Source organism: Schistosoma haematobium, chromosome 2, assembly GCF_000699445.3.
Source record: "Schistosoma haematobium chromosome 2, whole genome shotgun sequence".
NCBI classification, from domain to species: Eukaryota; Metazoa; Platyhelminthes; class Trematoda; order Strigeidida; family Schistosomatidae; genus Schistosoma; species Schistosoma haematobium.
In genome coordinates this window covers 35231322-35252353 of record NC_067197.1, presented here as the reverse complement: position 1 = coordinate 35252353, position 21032 = coordinate 35231322, and the positions used below count along the sequence as shown (strand labels likewise).

Sequence of the window (21032 nt, the reverse complement as noted above, 5' to 3'; positions counted from 1 at the left end):
TCTATCATCACAAGGTGCTTTATTTGAAATGCTCTCTCGGCCGAAATGACTACAGCCTTCTTAGTGGGTAGCTTTAGGTGGAGACATGACGTGTACGTACTCACACTGTTGTAGTGGTGAATATATCCCCTAATAAATAGTTCTGTAATTCTACGACACTGATGCTGACCTAATCTAACTTACTGAACACACCCTAGCTGAAGCCACACCAGACCACGAGTTGGTACATCATGCTACGCATCCCTTGGAACTACTAGCCAGCTTACATCAAACGCTTCCCGACAAATCGATATCTTTTCGAATATATCATCAAACCCCTTCATTTCCAACTTCCCATTTGGCTGGGTTAGTATATTTCAGACCTCAAATGCTTATGGCGCTTTTATACTGATTATTATTTCCTCCTTTAACCAGATGTGCTTGATGCATATCTTCTAATTTACCACGGTTATCATTATCGTACGTCAGTAAATACTTCCTATCTCTCCTGCTACCATCTCCGTTCCTTCCTTATTCTTTGAATTTCGTCTTTACAAACCATCTGCACCACTGTTTAATTAACGTGTTTATTTGTTTCTTTCTTGAAACTACTGTCTTTTTAAGCACTCGAATTATCATTACATTATTTTCACATTACAGCCGATCAAACTGCTGTCCGGTGTTGTGATAGCTGCTGGTATCCGGGTCCCTAACGGGATAACAAAAAGCAAGCTCAAAGAAGTTAACCGGTTTACTCAAGCTCATGACAAAGAGAAAACGATATATTCTTAGGAACAAAGGATATTGTCACACCACTACTTACTACTATTTTTCTTATGTTTTTGTTTAATAACTCTAAGTTACTTACTGGAAGCATTGGTAATCCACTGTAACTAGATACGGAGGTTCATTGAGAGAAAGTTTTTCTGTTCCGTCCAGAACCATTAGAACTATTAAACAATTTGAATTTGATTTCAGGGTTAAATGAAGGCGTTTACTTGACTTTGAAGGACACATGTGGTTCAAATGAGCAGAGTTTTGCGGTTGGATGGAGATCTATTAAGAGCAACCGTAAACGAGTTGTCAAGAGTTACTGAACTTAGAGGGATACCAGTACTTGAGAATAAATATTTGTCATCCTCGACTTAGTTTTCTAGGTTTACTGAGCTTAATCGTATAATCAAAGGTTTTCGTACTCAAGAAATGACAGTTTTGTCAGGAAATACTGGTGTTGGTAAAACGACTTTCATGTGCGAGTACTCGCTTGATTTGGCTGAACAGGGAGTTCCGACACTTTGGGGTAGTTTTGAAATGCCTCTGCGGAAAGTGTGTAAGACACTAGTCCAACAGTTCGCAGGGTAATTTGACAATTCTTTTTTATTAAGGCTAATTCAGTGAGCCACTAGATCCTCCTATACCCAGCAGAATCTCTGAATGGGCACGTATGTTTAGCGAAAACATTCCTATATATTTTATGAACTTACATGGGGCTCAAAGTTTGACAGAAGTATTAAAGGTGATTGATATTGTGACGTTATATTCTTGTGTTCTTCTGTATGTTTACTTGATTTTGTTCTTCGTAGTTAATTTTAACTTGTTATGTTTCTGGTTAAGTGCATCACGAACAAATTGACACAGCCAATTATTGTGGTTTAAAGAGCGATAACTACAAATTAATTCTTGGCTCTGATTATATTTATTAGCGATTCAGACTCATCAAGACCGATTTCTACATACTCATTAGTTTTAGGTCATACTGCACTTGCCTTAGAGAAAAACACGTCAGCAGTATATGTTAAGCATAGTCCAATACACCCCTATACTCGATTACGGGGTTGTGAAAATGGTCACTTAAGTCACAAACTATTAGTATAAGTCGAATGGGTTGCATTAATCATTATTAGTTAATGAATGTATACTTTAAATGATTAGGCTGAAAATCGGCTATTCATTTCAGTTATAAAGAACGCTGTCAATTACATATTCACACACCCAAGTTTCCACTGCTTATTACAGCTAGGTCAAACTAACAAAATGCATAGCAAGCCTAAGTAGTAGTAGCATCTAAGATGATTTAAAAAATACTAAACGTAAACAAATTGGGTTGGGAACAATGAGTGAGTGGTAGAGTCTTAAGTAATTGAAAGATGAAGAATAGATGCATTCGCTCAACTGTAACCTATTTGAAAGCATACGAATGTCATCTACCTCCAAACGTTATTTAAAAGTAATGAAGCAAAGCGATTTATTGAATGTAAATGTGATCTTGTCTAACTTACCCTTTATCACACCCATAAGTTGTTGAGAATTAAGATGTGATAAACATTAAATGCGATTCCTGTCTAGATGTATTTAAATAGTGGATTTAGACTCAAAATTATGTCAGGTGGTGTAAACATACTAAGGTCGTATGAATAATATTCTTAATCCCAATGAATTTATTAAAAGGTTTTGTACTTCCATATCTGAGTACAAATTTTCTGGATATCCACGCTATTATCTATGGATTTCTGTAGTTAGCAGTTTTTAATTGCCTGTTGTAAATCAGACAACAATACTTCTAAATCACCTACTAAAATATCACTCAATATATAACTTAGTGTAGTATTTTATACGATAAAAACTTAGTCTCATAGTACACTTGATCCAACTAATTATCCCACTAGAAAGAAGTAGTTAGATGTACACTTATTTCACTTGTGAGATCATAACTTTGACCGCATTTAGTCACGCTATTGTACACTCACATATGCACGTGTCTGATACTCGTTCTGACTAGGGCGGGATGAATAAACTCATTTACCAGGTGCTTAGATATGAGGCACACTCTACGTATCTAGGATAATAATGCTACCTGGTTGCCTAAATCAAAGCAGGGGAGTAGTGTTCGAATCTGCAACTAGATGGTGTAAAGTCAAACTCCATAACCACTAAGGCACCGGTCATTCTATCTAACTTTCAAAGTCCATTCAAATTAAGGTATGAAACCTGTTGATGTCTAGATATCGAAATCCTGATTTTGACTTGAGTGATTTAAAGAGAATAGAAATCCATTATCAAGACTGAATGCATAGAAACCTACGTGTGGATGTAACAAGTAAACCTGTTGTAATTGACTCTATAAGAGCTGTTGAACTGATAAGTACACAATGAGTTGGTGGAGCCAAACTGTTTATTTTTATTCAGTAGAATCAATATTGGTTAACTAAGGAACAACAGAACTGATTTTACAGCAATGGATTTTCTCGACAAATTCCTAAGATGACGTTTCTTAGCTTTACTGACCGTCACCTTTAAACTGCAGTTTCAAGAACAGGAGTTTTTGTTACTGTTGGTTGAGGTGGTTAGGATATGTGTTCCATGTGCCCAACCACCACCTACCTTGACACACGATGATAGTTGGTTTAGGAATAAGTGCATCCACTTTTTGTCTCCCTTTTGATCCTTGGTTCTCTAATTGTCTTTGGACTTTTAAAATTCTTTTCATCCCAAGAATCAACATTTTATTATCGAATTATACCTTTTAAGCCTTATATTTTCTATCACTGTTACTAATACTTTTACTACTTATTCACCTCTGACATCTCGCTATGTAGGAGTGATATTTTGATTTGAACAGATGCACGTATGTCAGTCTACACGTTGCGTTTGAACTGATTAATTGGTGCTGTTGACATTTCCATCTTTGTTTTTACTTTAAATATATGTTTTGTCATTAAATTTGGTTCCAGTCTCACATCCAGGTTTCGTCACAGCAACACACTGCAAGTGATTTAGCGTATGTACTGGTTTATTAGTTTGATATTTTCCATTCGTTTATATTAGCTACGTTGTGTAGCTCGAGTTGACCGCTTTAGATATGAATTTCGCTTTGCTATTATTTCTAAAACTACTTGTTTTACTAACGCGTAGTGTAGATAAGTGTCTGGAGGAATTGAACAAGCTAGAAATGATGAGATTAGCAAAATAAATGAATAAAACTGGGGAAATAATGTAAAGAAATGCTATTGAAATTAATCATATAGCATGATTATTAAGAGCAAGAAAATTGAGGATTATGACGGTTTTTTAGCATCTCATGGTAATGCAATTATTTCTTGGTCAATTAAACAGCATACTTCTTCAAGTAGACTGATAATGCACTTAATTTTTGATGCAATACAACTATTAAATGAAATATCAAAACTCATCTTAAAACAAAATTTATTATATATTAGAAAGGAGTAACAAGTTAAATTCTCAAAATATAAGTTCAAATGAAGCAGTAAAGTTATTGAGTAAGATGTACCGAACAGTAGCTTAAACATAGAGTAGTTCTAGATTGACGAAGTGAGTTTAAATATGTAGGCAAGCGAAAATAAAGCATAATGTCCATCAAAATGTGGTTATCTAAAACTGAATATCATTAACTACTAATTCCTCTTGTGTATAAGAGTTTATTTCAAAAAAAATTTATAATACGTTTGCCAAGAATAATTTTCTCCATTGACTCAAAAAATGCTTTTGGCAACCTATGCTTGAATCTGATATAATACTATAAGTAAACCGCTATTCAGAGCATGTGTTTTTTTCGCTGCTATAGTGTTCTTCCCAACAGCACTATCATTTATTTTTAATTCTGAGTTGTGTGCAGCTTAATTCACTTTTAAAGGGAGCAAGAACGAAGATTGGTGCAGAATAATATATGAATTTATTTCATTAGGTTTTCATCAGCTGATTACAAACCATAATATTACAGATATTGACGTACTTATAAATACGAGGTTAATTAGAGATGAATATGTGTATCATGACGTAACGACGATTCCGATAGAGTTAATGTCATAAAAAATTTTGTTTCAGATAAATAAAGTTTGGAAGTGAAAGTTCTAGAACATTGAAATAGCGACTAAAACTCATGAAGTTAACAAACATTAGATGATTGTGTAACGAAGCAACTAGAAACAGATTAATTGTAATAGAGAAGGATATGGATTGAAGAATAATGACAATGATGTAATCGAACTTCAGAAAGAGTTGAAATGACGAATGACGTAATAAATAAAAAACGGGTGTAATGTTACCAGGGGAAAGAAAGATTTATTGCTACCTCTTTTTGGATACATAGATCTAGTTCTAGACGTTTGATCTCTATCGCTTCAACAAATTTCAAAAAGCATTTGGAAATCCCCAATCTTACTGTTCTTTTATTCTCATACGTTGCGTAGTCTGATAGTTGATTTCAATAACATAGTGCTTGTATTTCTCATTATTCAGCATTTTAAAACTTTCCATTTAGACACCTACAAATTATCAACTAGTTTCGGTTACAATCTATTCTACTTTCGTTTCCATATTTTTCTGATATTACTGGCTATTACTCACTACTGATTATTATTCGATTATTTTTCGAAATTATGTTGTTTTGTTGAACTTAATCGAATGAAATTTGTACTTTTAAACTGGTTACCGTTAGATTATGAAGTAAAATAAATTTAATCAGCTAATCTTGTTATTCTTAGTTTGTTTAAACCTACCAGTAGAATTCAAAATACAAAATGCTGATAGTTCTGTTTTTTGAGAGACAGATTTACAAGTTTATAGAATTCAAAAAAGCTTGTTACGTTACGAGATACAGTGATACATATACTGTTTTTAGGCTTGTTCTTTTTGTGGTTTCTTTGTAGAAGAGGAGTGTCTTCTTTGAAGTTCTTTTAATATTCGAGGTAATAGTTTCACAAAAATTAAACATCGAGTATATATATATATATAATACACTATGTACGAGATTATTATATTGATTTCCGACATATGGAGTAGTAATTTGACGGGATGTAGTGTTGAGTAAAGGCGATGTTATTCCGTTCTTTTCATAATGAAATAACCAAAGTGTGTGGTTTAAAGTCCTATTCATCAACTTTCGTTAAATGAGTTGTACTATATTGTATAGTGATACGCCATATAATTCAAATGATATAGCACAATAAACCAAAGATCCATTTATATCTTTTTTTGTTAGAGGTGTTAGGAAGTTACACAATCCTGGATTGCTATCATTTGCATCATGATTTAGTTTTACACCCTTCATACATCATTGTGGCTTTTAACTGTTCACATTTCCTTGTAGAATTGAAACTTTTCAATTTCATGTATTATTATCATGAATTAGTTTTGCCTACAAATATCCATCTTCGTACCGTTAGTGGATTTATACTGAGTTAGATTAACTGTCAACTTTGGACCAATGTTATTATGATTAAAATACTTGTTTAGTTGCGCAATATCACTTACTTTATGTGTTGAGGTAATAATGCATAACAGAAAATCACTTGACTATGATCCATACATTTGCTTGAACTGTTTGGAATCTGCCTTGCGAATGTCTGTAACTAGCCATCATTTTCAGTATGGGATTGTGAAGGTTGTTAAATTTCATTTATTTATTTATTTATTTGAACACATGAATATTGGTACAAGAGAGCGCCAAGATATATGCGCCACACAAAACAATGAGAATTCGAAGAGAAGTAGAAAAAAAAAACTAAGGAGCGCAAACGAAAAAGAGAACAATGATGAAGAGATTGGAGTAAGGTAGTGTGGTAGTAACGAGGGAACGAAAAGGTACAATCAGAAGAAATCTTTCAGGTAAGGGAGACACAACCACTTTTTATGAAGAAAGTAAAAGAAGGTTACAGCAGGATCGCCACTGGCTTCTATTCTGAGCCATATCTGATAACGTCTCTAGCCACTGTGTAGCACCATCTCTCAGACCTCAACCAGGGAGTCGTGAAGGTCCAACAGAAGCCAGTCCTTTGCAGCTTTCTTTCATACCACGACACCATGTCATGCACTGACCACCTCTCCGCTTCTTCCAACCAGTCCCAGAGTCGGCAAATAATGCACGACGTGGAATTCTCTGGGACGACATTCGGGGAACATGTCCAAGCCACCGAAGTCGGTGTTTCAAGATGGTGACACCAATTGAATTATCATCTCTGTGCCCGAACACACGATGCCGAACCTCTGCATTACTGACATAGTGTTGCCACTGAATGTCAGCAATCCTTCGGAGACAGCGGTGATCGAACACAGAGAGTCGTTTAACGTCCTCAACTCGGAGAGGCCAGGTTTCACAAGCATAGAGCAAAACTGCTCTCACCGACGCGTTGTAGATCCGGCCTTTTACAGCCAGACTAACATCACGAAGGCGCCAAAGGTGGCCCAGATTGGCATAAGCCGCTCTGGCTTTCACTATTCGTGCATTGATCTCATCACTCACACCCCCACCAGCACTTATGCAGCTACCCAGATACACGAACTTCTCAACTACGTCTATCTGCTCACCATCCAGGGTGAGTACAGGATTAGAATCCTGCCAGTCTTGTAGAAGTACTTTGCACTTCGAAGGTGCAAAGCACATACCATACCTACGGACACTGATTGCCAACTGATTAAGTGCGGATTGCATGCCTTGGGCATTATCGCACAGTAAGACAATATCGTCCGCATACTCAAGGTCGAGAAGTCTTTCTCCAGGCAACAGATCCACACCACCATTACTTACATCCATCAGAGCTGTTTCCAGAATGTCATCGATGGCAAAGTTGAAGAGGAATGGTGAGATTGGGCAACCCCACCTAACCCCACTGCTCGAATGGAACAATGGAGAGAGGTGGTTGTATGCCCTCACTCTACCTGAGGTGTTTGTATATAGGGCCTTTAAGATGTTAATAAACTTCTCAGGCACACCCTTCTTCAATAGACAATCCCAGAGAACAGTCCTGTCCAACGAATCGAAGGCAGCCCTGATGTCAAGAAACAATACGATTGTTGGCCTTTGAAAAGTATGGCGGTGTTCTAACATTTGGCGGAGAGTGAAGATATGATCAATACATCCTCGACCAGAACGAAACCCAGCCTGCTCCTCGCGAGTCAATCTTTCTCGGGTTTTGAACAACCTACGAAGAATGACGGAAGCCAATATCTTGGACGCAATCGGAAGTAAACTTATCCCCCGATAGTTGTTACAGGAACGACGTGAACCCTTTTTAAAGATAGGGACAACTATCGACTCATTCCATGACGTTGGTACACTCTCTAGTTCCCAAACCTTTGTAAACAACGTCGTCAATTCCTTAGTCAAAAAGTCACCACAATCTTTAAAAAGAGCTGGAGGTAAGTCATCTGGGCCAGGTGATTTGTAACGCTTCAAGAGTTGGAGTTCCTTGCGGACTTCCTCCTCATTTGGTGGATCAGTCGTCACCGGCCATGGAGGGCAGGACAGTCTGACCGATGTTGCCGGAGCAGCAGGCCAGTTGAACTGCCCTTCGAAAAATTCTGCCCATCGTCCAAGACGTCGATGGATGTTAGTGATTGGCATCCCATCATCCTCGCAGATTGTTTCACTCACACCAGACTTCTTGCTGCCAGTGGCTCGGATGAGCTGGAAGAGCTTCCGGTAGTTACCAGATGCAGCTGCTGCTTCCAGCTCATTAGCACGCTTCGACCACCAGGCTTCTCGGTCCTTACGCAAGCTTTGCCCAATTTCCTTACGTAACATCCTTCGTTTATGGTTAAACTCACGGTCACCCGGAGTAGACCGACGGGCTTCAATGAGTTGTAAGGAACCTGGAGAAACCCAGTGCTTAAAAGCGGGACGTTTCGCAAACCCACAACTGACTGTTCCCGCCATTTTCATGGCGTCATGCAATTGCAACCAATGCTCATCTATACTTTTCGGTGGAGTGGTAGCTAGCCTAGAGGCTAGCTCGGTTCGATACTTACTTGCAACAGAAGTTGCAACCAGCTTGCTAACATCAATCTTTTGGTGGTGGTCACTTCGTTGGCCACTGAAAAGTAAGGCAAGATTGGCGCAGACCAAGGCATGGTCAGAGTCCAGATAGGTACTCCAAAAGGAGCGGCAGTCTTGTACACAACCACACCAGCGGTAGCTGATCGCGATGTGATCAATCTGAGTCCAGGCTTGAGATGCAGAGGGAGGACACCAGGTGGCACATCGGCGATGACTGTGCCGAAAGTTAGTGCTAGCCAGAAACAGGTTGTGGTCTGTGCAAAGTTGCAGTAGACGGTCCCCGTTATCTGACCTGCGACCAACGAGTCCCCATCGGCCACCTAAACGACTCTCTTCTGTGCCTAGACGCCCGACCTGAGCATTCAAGTCTCCGGCTAGTACTACAATATCTGTCGAACGCACTTTCTGGAGAAGAACTGATAACTGGTTGTAAAACTCATCCTTGATTGCATCCGGGCTGCAATCTGTCGGGGCATAGGCGGAGATGACGAAAAGACATCGTTTCTCACGCCGATTTCTTCTCACTTTGATGGAACTTTCTAATCTAACAGCACATAACCGACTGTTAATGGGGATCCAATCGACTAGTGCTGCCTCAGCTCTAGCGCTTAGTGCGACACCAACGCCAGCAAGACCAGACGAAGATGCCACAGGGTCCCCGGATAAGCGCACGTAAAACAAGCTTTTTGAAGCGACAGATGGAGAGTGAATTTGTAGTACTTCGCCAGAGTCTTGAATACGGGTCTCGGATAGACAACAGATGTCGATATTAAGACTTTCCAAAGACATAGCCAGCCCTATCTGTTGTCCGACCTGCATAAATGTGCGAACGTTGAAGGCAGCCAGTTTGAATGGTGCACGTGGTTTCAGAAAAACTGCATCAGTCCTCGTATTCGGTGGTAACATACAATTTTCAACCGGACAGTGACTCGAGAACGTTTAGATACAGTCGAATTTCCACCAAAGACGAGCCGCTGTATAAGTATAAAAGAGGGTGAATAGTGTGGAAAATAATAATAATAATAATAACAATAATGACAATAATAGTAGTAATAATAATAATAGTATTAATAATGACAATAATTGTAATGATAATAATCTGAATCAATTGTTTGTTTTTCAAAGCGAGAAAGGTAATTTCCATAGGCATAAAGAGTTCATCAATTTGTGTGTGGGCTGTGATACTGCCCGGGTGCCCAAACCGAAGCAGGTGGTTATCTTAGGGGGCCACTCCCCGAGCCTTTGACCTAAAGGTCTAACCCACAAGGCAGTGGAGCATCGTAAGGAGATGCAGTCCCATGGTAGCCGGTGACCAACGATTGGTTCATACGCCATTTGTTCCCGCAGGATACTGGAGCCCATGTACACCATTGATTTGGAATCCGGTTAAAGCGCCGGACATTCGCTTTTCGTCCTCTCATTTTCGTAAACAACACCCCCGCCACGAGAAGGCAGTGAGTAGGACTTCCCTGGCAGAGGCTGTATACGCGTGGCCGTGTGAGAGTATTTCGAGAGGGAGAGCGGACTCTCCCCACTCTCGGCCGTACCAGGGCATTCAGGGGGCAAATTTCATTCAAATCACAAGACGATCTAAGTTAAACAACCATTGAAAACTTGGAAGTACCGGACACTTGTGGTCAATAGAGCCAATATGTGTCTAGTATGAGAAAGATACTCAACAAAGACAACGGAAAATGGTCGCCCAATGTCGTGGACTGAAGTTAGACTTGTACATCGTTGGGTCCCGGCTCAGTGGTTTATTGGTTAGATATTCGCTCACAAGACTGAAGGTTTTGGGTTCTACGTTCGTTTGCAACATCGTGGATGTGCACTGTTCTGGAGACCCGTAATAGGGTGAAACGACCACCCAGTCCTTGCAAGATTTTTGTGGTCGTGTAACTTAGATCGGTTCGTGATCTCAATAATCCTCAACTATCATTTTTCAACGGTTAAATTAAGAACATTAATTAGTTAATTGAAGCAAGCGTATATTTAGATATATAGGCAATATTACCAAAGTAAGATTGTTTGTCCAGGAAAAATTCGAAAGAAGTGAAGCAATTTGTTTAAAAAGTAGTAACCTATGGTCCTCCTAAAAACTGAGAATCTAATGTTTCAGTTTAGATTAGTCTATAAGTACCCGCTCCGGAAAAATGCTTTCAACCACCTGTATAAATAAATGTCGTGTTATCTAGTCCTTAGAGCTGATGAAATTTCACCGATCAGGCTGGATTGTGATCGAATAGGTCAATATCAACCTAAATAACTCGATGATTAAGTTTCTAGTTGCAGCACTCCATGATGCCGGACAAAATCCCATGAGAAAAATCAGTTTCCCTAAAAACAACAAGTATCCTATATTGGTTGGTCTAAGCTATCATAACCTGGGTTGAGGGCTTCCACTTAGTTACATCAAACTACAGCATACTTAAGCAAGGCATGCATTTGGTGCATATGTATTGTTGTTCTTGAACGTCAAATATGGTCCCTATACGGATTATTCTTATATTCACGTATAACACAGCTTATGGTTTACATCAAATATGGATAAAATTTGTTCGTTTATTTGATTAGTTCTTTTTTTTAATATTTATATGTAGACTATGGAGGTTGGTGTCAAAGATTCTGGCGTAGAACACATAGTTATCGATAATTTACAATTTTTACTAGGCGCCGGTGATGGTGCTTTCGTGGAACGTTTTCAGCGTCAAGACCACTATATACAAGAATTACGTGCTTTTGCCACTGAAAAAGGTACACATGTTACAATCGTCGCTCATCCTCGAAAAGTAAATTCTTATTTTTTAATATAGTTTCACCTTTAAATAGGAAGAAACTGGTCGTCTACTTTCAATTAACAGTTTATATGGTGGTGGTAAAATTTCTCAAGAAGCAGATAATATCATGTTCTTGCAAGTAGACTCATCTACATCGATCCCTAAGAAATATTTACAGGTTGGTTTCTGTTTACATTTCACTAGTTATTATTTCTTTTTTGTTGATATTACCACCAAAATGATGTAATATTGACTTACTCAGTATACCGGTTTATATAGAGCTGGTTTCGAGCCAAACTGTTTTTTTACAAGGACTAGTAATAATACTTGCCTGCTGAAACTGAATTAGAAAGGACAGAATTCGGATCTGTTACCTACTAGTTGAATAGTAAGGTTTAAGCACCACTACTACACACAGTTTATCTTCAGTACATTTTCTTTAGTATATCATATACTAGGACGAAACGGGAGTCCAGTGCTTCCAGTTTTTCCATGGTGGTCTAGCTTCAATTGACTCATGATTTCAACTAGTGAAATTTCTAAAATCACAAAACCCCTTCTGACAATATTTATAAAGTATTAGTGAATAAATGTTGTAAATTGTCAAGAATTATAGAGTTTTTATTGTTTAAATGTAAATATTACTCTTACTACGTATATTCTTTGAATCAGTTGAGGTAGCTCTTCAGTAGCTTTCATTTTTTGAGTTTTCTTGTATGAAGTTTTGTTTTAAAGCAGATTGTAATTGTAGCTTATATTCATTCGTAAAGATTTATCCTCTCGTATCCAGTATAGTTATGAGTATAAGCTATTTTTACTATCCATGAAGCTTGACAATTTATTGATAAAAACTACTTCTAAACACATTTACCGGTAAATAATCTACAGATTAACTAAAGTTATTGTAATTCACTAACCACTTACCGATTTATGCACTAGGATTTAGACTAAAAGTTTTTGTTGGACTAGTGATACTACTCGTTCGATCAAACAGTAGATAGTGTAGTTTGGCTCAAAAAACCAGACCTAGTAGTTGGTGTGTAAAATTGATCAGCCGTTTGTTGATTAATGCACTAAAATTCTCACCCATTATCTCGTAAGTTCGAATCCCTGTCCACCTGTTTCGGTATTAGGGATTAGATGTCACGAGGTTTTACTCAATTTGTGTCATTCAAAGCTGAGTGCATAAACATGTACTGATATGCTTCTATATATATATTTACGAAAGTTGGTTACAATCTGTAATCTATATCATTGATATTGACATTTGTATGCCGTAAATTTACAATATCTAGTTCAATAATTCTGGTTTCTCACTCGAATGAGTAATAAGTTAGTGAATTTTCAAATATATCATATAACAAAGTATTACTTTCAAAATTTTATCCATTGTGAGAGTAAACAGATTACAAGGATATCTTTTAATATAGAGGAATCAAAGTTTCACGATTCATAAAATATAATCTTGCATATGAATCTGGCAAAACATTAAAACTTTCCGAATATTTCGGTATAATTGTGAAGACTTCATTAAGTGTTTTAAAATGATTAGGCGAAAGTACTTTTTAAGTAAAATTTCAGTTGATTTTGGATTCAAATTATGTATAATTTTAGAATTGATATAATCTCTGGCCACCAAATCTACCCAGTACCAGAGTAATGGACTCAAATCTGACCCACATTGTTTTTATGAAGACTAGCTATACTACTCACAGCTTTCCAAACCGAAATATGTGGTGGAGTGAGTTCAGAAACTACCAGTAATTCGGTTGAAAGCGGAGCACTTTGATTACTAAACTTTGGCTCTGAAACTCAATTTGTAGTCGTATATAATCTTCTATTTAATGTTCACTGCATCAATAATCATATAAATGTGACGTAGTTAGTTGTCCATTTATTAAAATCTGATAGCTATCTCATAGCTTATGATTCTTATTCATTCATTTTATGTGTTAAACCGTGTGGTTCACTCGGTCGCGTTTATGATAATTGCTAATTACTAACTATTGAGATCCTTTGAATATGGTTAGGAACTAATACCAACTCGATGGTACGGCCACTAACAAAACGTTTCAACAATTATCATCAAATAATGGAACCTAAAATCAAGACAGGTGTATAGCAAAAGATTGATATTCAACAAAAACAGAAAATTGAAGACATCTTTTTGTATATAGGACGATAATATAACCGTGGGAAGTATGGGAAAATTAGCAAACTAAAAGTGATAGTAGCCAATTAGAAAACAATCATCATACAGAAATACGAAATAATAAAAATATGCTCGTGGTTGTCATTACAGGAAATAACTAGATAACTTGCAATCTTCCTAGCAATAAGATACTACTTAATCTTTGAATTAATAAAGCTGAAAAGAAAGTTTATGGGGGAAATTGAGTGTAACGATGATTTGATTTAGGTTATTCAGGGATTTTCTTGTAGTATATTTAATTATCACCGTGAGTGTGGAGTCAGAAAACAAAGGTAAACTACGAAATGACCGTTTTTAAACTGGTTCGAAAAAAGCTTTATTGTCCCAATTGTTGTTATATTTGTAATCAATAAAAAGTTGTGTTGTGTATATCCATTTGTAACCTATATTAACTTCTTCATAGATGACCTGTATCAGTCATATTGTTTAATAATTCATAGTAGACATGTATGCAAATTTGGTTGCGATCGATTTTTTTATTTCTCTGTTTTCTTTTCTGATTATTATCACTCAGTAATAATTAATTGGCTAATAAAAGTTAATAATCCTGTAAGTTTTTTGATGAACAGATGTAAAGGCAGGAATGTAGGACTCTCCCTGAAATATTTTATTTTCGGGTGATTACGTAACTAAACTGTCTAGAAGTAACAGACAACTGTGTTATTGTATTTCCAGTTTTCTCAGTATGATTAGTTTCACACAGATTTGAATCCGAGACATTGAGAACCGACAGCTGGCAATATTGTGTTTTAAACAATTGGAGTTTATACTGGTAATTGGCACTTCTCAGTCATTATGATTAAGTTGTTCTTACTATATTCAACCTGTGTGGAAAACTACCTTGAAACTTCTCATATCTTTAATTTATAAACTCGAAATAATTTGTTTTTAGTTCAATATATTGTGTGTACTACATTTTATCTTCTGAATAAACCATGTTTCTATCATTCTACTACTGTTGTTTGATCAAATTTGCACAAATCACTCATATTTTACTTTGATCAATAGTGTTAGTCATTTAGTTTACAGATTTGGTCTAATGACATCTATTACATGTACAAAATGTGCACAAGTCAGGTGATCTGACATTTTAATGCACTCTATTGAATTTTGAATGGTTGTAGGTAATTAACAGTATGTATGAACCTAAATTATAATTAGTTCAGAAACCTGCATTTAAGGAATTCTACCCATTATATATATATATATATATAATTCAGATCATCTGTTAATGGGATGCGATTAGCTAGGTAATACTTTTAATTACAAATGGATTTTTTGAGAAAAATTTATAAACATCGGTCACTGATAGTTGAGTTTTGATATAATTTTGGTATTCTTACTACAAACCTCTGAAACTCGAATTACAGTTCTTATTAGGTACGCTTACTACTAAGCTTCTTTAATAAAAAGGAAACATGTTACAAGTCAGTTTGCGAAGTGTAAATGTCAGTTGTTTTAGTAGTAATTCTGTAATAACTATTACATTGCATTAGGAACAGTTTTTAAAATAGTTATCCAAAATACGTTATGACATTTCAAGAAATCGGAGCGACTATGTTGTCATGCTCGAAATGCTGAAAGTGTGAGAGTAAACCACTATGATCAACTTTAAACCATACACTTGTATCAAAATTCGAATGATATTCAAAGTTAATGTGCTGAATGGAGTAATTAAGCTACATATACTTTAAACTGTACCTAATTTCTAAAATACTGAATTGTTATTTGGTTGGCATGAGTACATAAAACATGTATTTAAAAACCAAAGCTATAAATTCTATTATTAAGATAAACTTTCGATCAAAATAATAATGTAAATTTATGGAGATTAGCTTAATTTGTAGATTGTATTCTTTAAAGCTCCTTGATAATTTCAAAATACTCTAAAAGTTCTAGTAATTACTCATAACCGATAGAGTTTAGACATACTGGAAGTAAAACAGTTTTCATCAATGGCATTAGATTGTTGTTGGACTATATTACAGATTGATTAAAGTTGTAATTATACCACTTAACTTTAATCTAATGATTTCAGTGGTTAGAAGTTCTATGCCTGTTAATGTCGTGGGTGGACACTGTTGAAATGTTTCTTACTAAGATAATAATTATTCATATTGAACATGTCGTAATATCTTTCTCTTTGCATATGATATTTCAACAAGAAGTACTTTGATTTTATTATTTTTGATGCAACAAATTTTGTTAATGTTAAAATACATCTATCAAGTTTTAACAAAATCTATTTATCTATCTATTTACATTTAACAAGGAATGAATAATGAACTTTAATGAATATTTTTTTAATGTTAATTATAATAATCAATTGAATGTTAATTCATTAATTATTTACAAACATAAATAGTGAAATCGACGGAATTCTAGGATAGATTGAATCTAATTATCCATAAATTTATAGGGAACATATTATTTTCATTATGCGTAAAAATAGGAAAATAATTATCTTGTTAATGAATAGAAAAGTAATTAAAATAAACACTGACCAACTAACTTACTAACTCACACACTGCTGAGGAGTCTCACAATAGGTCGAAACGACCGTCCAGTGCTTCCATGTTTTCCCATGGTGGTCTAGCTTCAATTGACTTATGATCTCAACTATTAAAATTACTATAATATCCACAAAACCCTTTCTCATACTAACTTATTTTCATTAAAATTCATTTGGAGTGATTTTCGAGAAAATTATAGCAGGAATATTTCAGGGTTTTTTTTTGTTGTTGTTGTTAGGACTATTCAAATCACTTGTATTCATTCATTCAATTAGTCAATATTTAGGTGATTGATTGACCTAATTTCCTATTAAAAAGAAAATTAACAGCAAATATGAAATAATTGTAAGTTGTTTTATTCATCACATTCTTGTGTGGGTGTTATAAGATCTCAGTTGAATTCCACATCGTTTGTTGTCTTTTACATATCGGAATGTTACTGTTTTATGGAGAAATGTGATTGGTTACTGTGATCAAAGCTGTTTTGTCGATTGTCTTTTTCGTTTGTTTCACAGAATTAAAATAATCCTTATTGATTCCTCAGTTTCTACGTATTCTGATGACGAAACTCCATTGAGACTACAAAATAACAGCATTAAATTACAAATAAATAAATAAATATGACATTAGATATGATTCAAGTTGTGTCACATAATGATTAGAAATGTAAACCGTCAGTTTCGGGCTTACTAGTTTAGATACATTGTGTTCACCATAAAACCAAATGGGTATTGAGTACTAATTGAATATCCATACATCTTGGTCTGTTTGTCCAAACAACCACAATGAATTGCAATCGTTTCTTACATCATTAATACATATACATACAAAAATTTCAACTCTACTCTTTCACATTACAAGTTTCACATATTACACACCCACTAGCATACACACAGTGATGTCTCATAAATAATCACCTTGACCAAAAAATGATACTGACATAAGCGGATGTAATTTGCTTTTAGTGTTGATTGAACTAAATGTTCTCCTTCTTCCTCTATAATATTTAAACTTGTGTTAATTGAGTTCGGTTATTTGTTTACTTTGAAAAAGTGGCTTACACTAAGTCACAAAACGTCAGAAATTTTTATTTCTACTGATTGGGACATTACACGTAGTTCATTATTTTATTACTTTGTTTGTAAGGATTGATATCCGGTGGTTCGCAGTAATTCTAGTGTCAGAATTTTTCTGTACGACATTTCTTGTCATAAACTAATTGCCATAAGATGGCTATAGTTAATTTGGGTTTAAATGAAGAAAAATTGGTTAAGATTTCACTTTATTTATTTATTTTAGCCTTATCAATAAAATTCAACAGATTAGTGAGTCTATATTCATGTGTTATTATTTGGAAGTTATTATTAAAATCCAAATTGCTTACGATAGATTCTGATGTACGATGAACAGCATGTTCCTTATCTGTCTTAATCGATAATGATTGATAGAGGATAACCTCTCTCTTGAACAAACTAATTCTCACTCTCGTTATCCTTTACGATAATTACAAGATTTTTTTGAATAATAATTGTGAATGAACTGAATATATATATACTTCAAATGAATAGTATCACCTCTACACTCTTAACTAATTAGACAAAGCAGATAAACATTATTATATGATTTAAGTCATGAGTCGATGGAAGCTAGACAATCATTGAAAACCTTCAAACACTGAGTGGACGTTTCATCCTAGTATGGGACTCCTCAGCTGTTTATACACGACCCCGGACACGGAATTAGAACCCAAGACCTTAGGTCAAGCATGCAAACACCTAACCTCTGTACCACTGAGTCAGGATTCAATGGTGTACTAATCTAATTTCAGTCAGTTCATGATTTCAATGAAAATCCACAATCTCTACAACCCTATTCTGACAATATATGAAAGAGACAATAACGAAATGTTCATCGTTGTCTGCATCTGTCGAAAGTGACAAACGTATCATCAATTAAACAAAATTAGGAGTTTGATAATCTGACGGAAAACATTTTATTGTTGTGAAAAGAGCTTATTAATATCATAACATCATCAGATCATGTAGCAATTGACAGAAATATTAACGTTAACTAGAAAGCCAATATAAGAATTTCTGAGTGTTATTATCTAGGAGAATAACTGGTGTTTCCACCAAGTAAATATCAGTCCATAAAGAAAAAATCTTAGATAAAAGGAATACATCATTCTAGCTTTCATTACACTTTATCGGAAAAATATTCATAGATCAGCCTGATGAATCAAGATTATATATAGGTGATATTCGCCACAGATTGATCTTATTCAAAGTACTATTAAAAATCAAGAGCAACAAATAGTTGTTTCGTAGCAGTATGAAAGAAGACACCATGTTCACTTGTTAGTTATATATATCGCGACGACGGACCACGGGTGAACTCGAGGAAGCTGTAGGAGGCTCAGAAGGAGCCGAAGATATTCCATCCAATCACCTTTCAGAAGAATATTCTAGAATTCCTACGTGTAGCTTCCCGATTGGACAATGCTAATAACCCCTTGTATGCGGATTGGAGGACTGTAATGATGATTTTGTTCTTACTAAAAACTATAAATACCTGACAATTTTGTACTATAATTGACACTGTCTGGGAATAATATTCCTTTCATTAGTCTTCTGTCTTCTCATTGCGACTTGGAAGGGTTCTGGCGTTCTAGTGCTCACGTTATACGCGGTGTATCAAGAACAACCTTATATATATATATATATATACTGTGTGACTGACTAACGTTCTATGTAATAATTATCACAGAAGTAAAAATTAAATACACCTGAACAACCACTGTACAAGTCGATTTATGGTTTATATTATATATATTAAATAGTAATGCGTAAATGATTACTCTATCATAAAGTTCTAACATTTCACTCAGACTCGCTGTTACAAATAATATTAACAGTGTTTAACCATTTAATATACTTATATCCAACTATCGTTTTCAACTAATCAGTATATTATTATAGACCATAAAACTAAGTTATATACAAGTTAAATGAATATTAGTCATAGTTATGGAAATTGAACGAAATAATAGAAAATTATAGATAGTTATTATGTTTATCTACTTAAATGTTTAATGACTACAAGTTTATAATTTAAAATCAGACATGTCTGTTCAATTTTCAATTGTGAATTCAATTTCCAAATACAACTAATTTTTGTTGTTGATTGGTTGTTTTACCTTTTCTACACTAAATATAGAGAAAAAAATTGTATTGTAGATTAACAGTGACAAAGGATACAACTGATACATGTTCTGTCTAACTAATAGTCATCCTGTTATTGTTATTGTTGTTGACATTGTTGTTCTCATAAATTTACAAAACTTTGCTTTTACTCTTGTTCTTTGTTTATTTTTTGTTTGTTTTTTTCATTTTATCATGCGGTTTTTCTATCCAGAAAACAAAGGTTTTCCACATTTTTCATCACTAGTAATTTTTCGATGAACAAACTTAATAAACGCAATATATTTGTAGACTTGATGAAAATTTGTCTATGTACGTGTATATTTTAGAAAATATTTGGTTATCTTTTTTAATTATTGTCTAGATATTGTTATCTCTGATTGTTAAACAGTCAGACCGGGTTTAGTTGTATGAAGCTTTTTGTATTCAAATATTTCCCTGTAAACAATATATATAACATCACTGAATGCTAAGATGAGATGTTCGTTTATCTAACTATAAGGGAATTTACTACACATTAGCTTACTCTGCATTAAATTATAGCCGCAAAATGTGTTTTGAAGGGCGCATACATGGGTAAATTGCTGTGATTTTATCTCAGATGTCTACGTAGCATCCCTCGACCGTGATGAAACTACCGAGTAATTACTGTTGATGTTAGGCCTACAGTACTTGTTAGAAGTAGTAAGTTCATTAATCTTCTACTTCGACATATAACGCTGCTCAGCAAATGAGTAGAAATTGTATCATCCATAAAGTCATTTACTATTGAACTGAACTTTGTAATTAGTTTTAAACTTCAGGATTAAAGACAGCAAGCCTATAATGACCTATAGTTGCAATTTTTGTGTGATGTGAATTAATATCGATTGTGATGGCACAGATTCATTCTTTCATCTTCTAAATCTCGAGTTCTTAAATCGTTTTCTTCCTTATATGTCCTGTTGACCCGTATTGCTCATGCTAAACTTCCCACTGTAATACGTATTCTAATCCCATTTTCACTTTGTTAACTTCCTTTCTCACTCTACTGATGTGGGGTGTGATAGCGTGAAGTAATACAATTTTTTTGTCAGCCCTTGCCTTGTTTGTGACTGATCGATGTATTCCATAGTTTTTCCTCAAATTTCGAACACTGTTTAATCCCAATTACTTAGTGGCATGTTAATTTATCTTCATGTGTATCACGAATTTTAGATTTTTCACATCTGATGGTGTATCACCATTTATCAAATTTATTTACTATTCCTGTGATTATCATATTAGTATATTTTATTATCCAGTAAGTACAGTTTGAAATTACGCGCAAACATGTAAACATTAATCGTTGTATCCATTTCAAAGACTAGAAAAACATTTGTAATTTAACCTATTCAGTCAATTTTTTGGAGTTTCCTACAATTGGTTATTTCTTCAAAGTGATTTCACCAGTTTCCCATCTTGCCTTCAACATATTTTTTTAATAAGTTAAACACAAAATGAAAATGTTTTTAAATTAATTCTAGTTGGTTAAACTGACAAGTTGAGTATTTATTATCCATGTTTTGTATATTAAAAAAA

General features: G+C 34.9%; 1 protein-coding gene across 3 annotated transcripts in view; it reads left to right on the top strand.

The window, feature by feature from the left end:
- Window positions 1-953: 953 nt before the first annotated feature.
- MS3_00006810 (uncharacterized protein) overlaps window positions 954-21032 on the top strand; it is a 45101-nt gene continuing 25022 nt past the window's right edge. For 2 of the 3 annotated variants that reach the window (XM_051215046.1, XM_051215047.1), the window contains exons 1-5: window positions 954-1092; window positions 1129-1337; window positions 1375-1495; window positions 11371-11559; window positions 11600-11725. In XM_051215046.1, the coding sequence (XP_051068227.1) occupies window positions 1006-1092; window positions 1129-1337; window positions 1375-1495; window positions 11371-11559; window positions 11600-11725 (732 nt within the window). In that variant the 5' untranslated portion in view covers window positions 954-1005. Of the gene's footprint in view, window positions 1093-1128; window positions 1338-1374; window positions 1496-11370; window positions 11560-11599; window positions 11726-17571; window positions 17598-21032 lie in introns of all 3 variants that reach the window. The other variant, XM_051215045.1, reaches the window with a different exon arrangement.